Genomic DNA, 4,207 nt, shown 5'->3' with positions numbered 1-4,207 from the left:
AAGCAGATGAGCCAGGAAAGGAGGGTGCTCAGAGCACACCTGCTTTTAGGGGCGGCACCCACTGGTGACACTATTGAGATAATTAGCTTCAATCAGGCGAGGGCTGAAAGCTGACATTTGCCTTCTAACCAGAAGATCGTCTGCAAAGAAAAAGATGACATTTAATCTTCCCAGTGGAGCTGCACTGTGAGATCCAGGACACGGTGTTCTGTGGGGGAGCCTTGGCAGGCAAGAAAGGGACCCGGACAGGGTGAGATGCAAAGCCTTCCGGGCTCCCGCCAGCGGCCAGACAGGCACGCAGCTCTCCCGGGCGGGCGTGCCGCTCTCAGACCCCCTCCTGGTTGGTGCCGGTGGAGGGCGTGTCCCCGGGCTCCAGCTCGGCCTCCTCCTGCAGCACCCTGTGAAGCACGGTCCCCAGGGCCTCCCTCGGGCCCGGGCTCCTCCGACGGCCCACCACGAAGTAGATGACGGGGTTGGCACTGCTGCTCACGGACGAGGAGAAGAATATGGAGTAGCTGAGTTTAATGTCTGTCCACAGGTGCCGGTCCAGCCAGTAGAGGAGGCACCAGTAGATGCCCAGGGGCAGGGCACAGATGAGGAACACCAGGACGGAGGCCAGGATGGCCACATACAGCCGTGTGGGCTGCCGCCGGCGCCGCTGGAAGCTTCTCTGCACCCGCACGGAGAGGATGAGGCTGGACAGGGCCATCACGGGCGTGAAGAGTGCCAGGATGAGGAGGCTGAAGATGAGGTCCACTGTGAAGCACTGCTGTGCGTCCAGGTTCCAGAACTCTCTGCAGAACAACGCTTTGATCACATTCAGCAGGACGGCCAGTGCCCAGAGCAGGGCGCACACCATGGCAGACAGGTGCTGTGGCCGGTGACACCTGTACCAGATGGGAAAGAGGACTGAGAGGCAGCGCTCCGTGCTGATGGCCGTCAGCAGGCTCAGGCCCACCGTGTAGGCCAAGAAGTTCATTCTCCTCAGCACCTCAAATGCCTTGAGGGCCGTGGGGAACATGTGAACTGTGTGGTCTGAGTAGATTGTATGACCCGTGTTAGCCACCAGGCTGGCTTCTAGGATGAGCTTGGAGGCCAGGCAGAGGAGGAAAAGGAGGTTGGCCACGGCCAGGTGGAGGATGTAGACACAGAAGGGGCCCCTTTGCTCGCGGAAGCTCAGCAGCCAGACCACCACGCCATTGCCTGCGATGCCGACCACGTAGGTGAGTATGGTCAGCGCACTCAGCACCCAGGTGGTCACGCCCAGTGTTTCCCTCGGGGGGCCGCTCCAGTTTGATGCTGGGGTCTTGCTGCTGTTCAGAGTCTGGTTCATCCTATGGAAGGAAGATGGGTCCATGTGAGGTTCTGTGTTGCTTGGCCCCTGGGGGACTCCTGGGAGACCCTCACCTTGTTTCCCCTTCCAGGGCTCTAACCCTGATTTTTTTTTTTTTTTTTTTGGCAACAGACAGTGACCTGGAGGCCTGACCCTTTCCCTGCTTCCCCAGCTCCCACGCCTCCCGGATCTGCCAGCCCCACCACTGCAGACACAAAGTGGTTATAGTTGCTCTCTGTCAGGTTAAGAGGTTCTCTTCTATTTTGACTTTAATTATTCTTTCCATCATGAAGAGATAACTGACTTAAAGGCTTTTCTATATATATTGATAGTATCATTTTTTTTTGCCTGCTGTAATCTTCAAATCTTGTGAATTAATTTTTTTTTAAACTGGACCTCAGGTGCAAAGAATAGTTTAATTGCACCCTGACTTTACGGCCTACCATGATCAGCAGGTCTTTGAAAATCAAACAAAATCATTTATTTCAGTTTCCCTCTTCATTCCGGCCTCTTTCCCCTGCCTTCACTCACATCTCTTCTGACCTGATTAACATACATCCTTGGACATCTAACCGTCTTGCACAACAGATGGTTCCGCATAAGTGTTTTTAATTTCTACAAATGCCGTTGTGATTTAGAATTCATGCTGGTTTTGTTTTCGTTTTCTTATTCAACAATATGTTCTAGGCTGTTCCTGTTTACACACGGGACTGTTTTTGCCTTCTCCATTCTGTGTCATTGGTTTGTCTGTTCCTGCAACGTTAACACACTGTTGTTGTTTCTAAAGCAAACATGGCTTTGTGTGAGCCCCCCACCCCCGAGGGCTCTGAGCTGACAGCTGCTCGGTGGATGTTCTTTGCCAGTTTCATCCTAACGTGTCCAGCCTAGTTTTCAGCCAAAGGCTCGAGCCCGCGTGCAGATGTTTGGAGTTATCTTTCCGGGTAGTGGGCTCCGTTCTGTCTAGTACTCCACCTTACAAATTCTAGCCACTTTAATCTCCCTGAAGTCTGACTTTCGTGTCTTGAACTCCAGGAGACCACCGTGCTCCACCTGGCTTTGCCCACTTCCTGTGCCGCGGTGCAGAGAGCAGCTCCGAGCAGAGAGCTGGGTGACGCGAGGGCTCTCGTCTGAGATTATAGTCCTGGGATGCCTCTAGTCCAGTATCTGAAAACAGTTGTTTCTCGTGTTTCCTCCGGTTTTCTAGCTGTTTACAACCAGAGGACTGGGCTAGTACCAGTCACTCCATCATGGCCACAGACAGAAGTGCCTCTGTTATATTTTCCCGTTGATTATTGCCGGTGTAGAGGGCACTGGTGATTTCTGTAGCTTTCGTTTATCAGGCAAATAACCTCATTTAGTTGATCATATCTATCACTTTGTCTGTTGAATATTTTGATTTTCTATGCTACTGTCCTCATACCTCTAATTTCTTTTTCATATCTTATAGCATAGCCCAGAATACCTAGTATGATGCTGAGCAATGACTGGAATCAGACACGCTTATCTTTTTCCTAATCTTAAACATAATGTGTCTAACTTTTCTCCATTAAATATGATGTTTGCTCTAAGTTTTTGGTGTTATCTTTTATCGAGGTGAGAAAGCTCCCCTTTCAGTTTTTTAAGAGTTTTTTTTTTAATCATAAGTCAATGATGAAATTTATCATAAATTTTTTTCTGAGTTTACTTAATAATTTTCTCCTTAAGCTTACTTATGTGGTGAATACATATTGATACATTTTATGGTGTTCATTCATCCTTATATTTTTAGGATAAACCATTTCTAGTGTGTTCTGTTTTTTTTCTTTTTTTCCCTCTTGATGCTCTGATTTTATTTAGACCATTTTCATCCATGTTCTTAAGACAAATTTGCCCACAATTTTCCCTTCTGGTACTATCCTTGTCAGTTTTTTTAATTTCAAAGCTGTAAGGTTCTATTAGCTTCATAAAATGACTTGGAGAGATTGTCCTTTTTCTCCACCCTCTAGAACAACCTGTATCATGTAAGGATCATCTTTCTTTGAAGATTTGGCAGAAGGTAAAACCATCTGGTCTGGTAATTTTTTTGTGTTAGTGGATAGGCATGGCTTTGGAAAAAAATTACAACTCTGATTTATTTAATATTTTAGGTCTATTTAGTTTTCAATCTCTTCTTGAGTTACAGTAAGTAATATTTTTCTAGAAAATTGTTCATGCTTCTGGTTTCACATTTTCGATATAATCCACTGCATGGTATTCTTTTACTATTTTTAAAACTTCAACTCTGTCTGCCGTTTTAAATTTGTACCTTTGTTCCTTCTTTTTCTTTATCATTTTACCAGTGGTTTGTTTATTTGTTTTTAAACAATATGTGTTTATTTATTTATGTCCAATACAGAGACTGGGAATTGAACCCGGGACCTCATGCAGGCTGAGCACGTGCTCTACCACAGAGCTACTCCTACCCACCAAGAGGTTTGTTTTTGACAACTGTTTTTTTAAATCAATTCTGTAGTTTCTTTGCTTCCCATTTCTTTGATTCATGCTTTTATTTCTTCCACTTCCTTTGGATTTACCTTGGGATTCTTTTTTCTGCTTCTTGTGTTGAATTATTAGGCAATTAATTTTCAAACATTCTACTTTTTCTAACAGATGTCTAGGCTCATAAACATACTATTAAGTATTTCTTTAGCTGTTTCATTAGTTTTGGTATGTTGTGTCTTCATGGTTGTTTATGTCTAAATATTTTACCATTTAAAACCATTTTAAACATTTTCAGCTTACACTTTGAATATCCATCAATTACTGAGAAGTCTATTTCCCAACGAGCGCTTTGGCTGTCTTTTGGTTGTTGATTTCTGATACTGTGTTGCGGTCAGACAATGTGGTCAATTTTTG

The 4,207-nt window shown here is 45.5% G+C and overlaps 1 protein-coding gene across 1 annotated transcript; it reads right to left on the bottom strand.

The window, feature by feature from the left end:
- Nucleotides 1-325: 325 nt before the first annotated feature.
- MRGPRD (MAS related GPR family member D) lies at nucleotides 326-1,333 on the bottom strand. The gene has a single exon (XM_031448131.2). It carries the CDS (start codon nucleotides 1,331-1,333, stop codon nucleotides 326-328), a length of 1,008 nt encoding a protein of 335 aa, XP_031303991.2.
- Between the last annotated feature and the right edge of the window lie 2,874 nt (nucleotides 1,334-4,207).

The sequence above is a fragment of the Camelus dromedarius genome, chromosome 12 (genome assembly GCF_036321535.1).
Source record: "Camelus dromedarius isolate mCamDro1 chromosome 12, mCamDro1.pat, whole genome shotgun sequence".
NCBI classification, from domain to species: domain Eukaryota; kingdom Metazoa; phylum Chordata; class Mammalia; order Artiodactyla; family Camelidae; genus Camelus; species Camelus dromedarius.
The sequence above is the reverse complement of the archived record's forward strand: the minus strand, read 5'-3'. Positions and strand labels throughout refer to the sequence as shown.

Coding starts and splice junctions, on each gene's coding strand:
- MRGPRD (XM_031448131.2), bottom strand. CDS start 1,333: ATGAACCAGACTCTGAACAGCAGCAAGACCCCAGCATCAAACTGGAGC.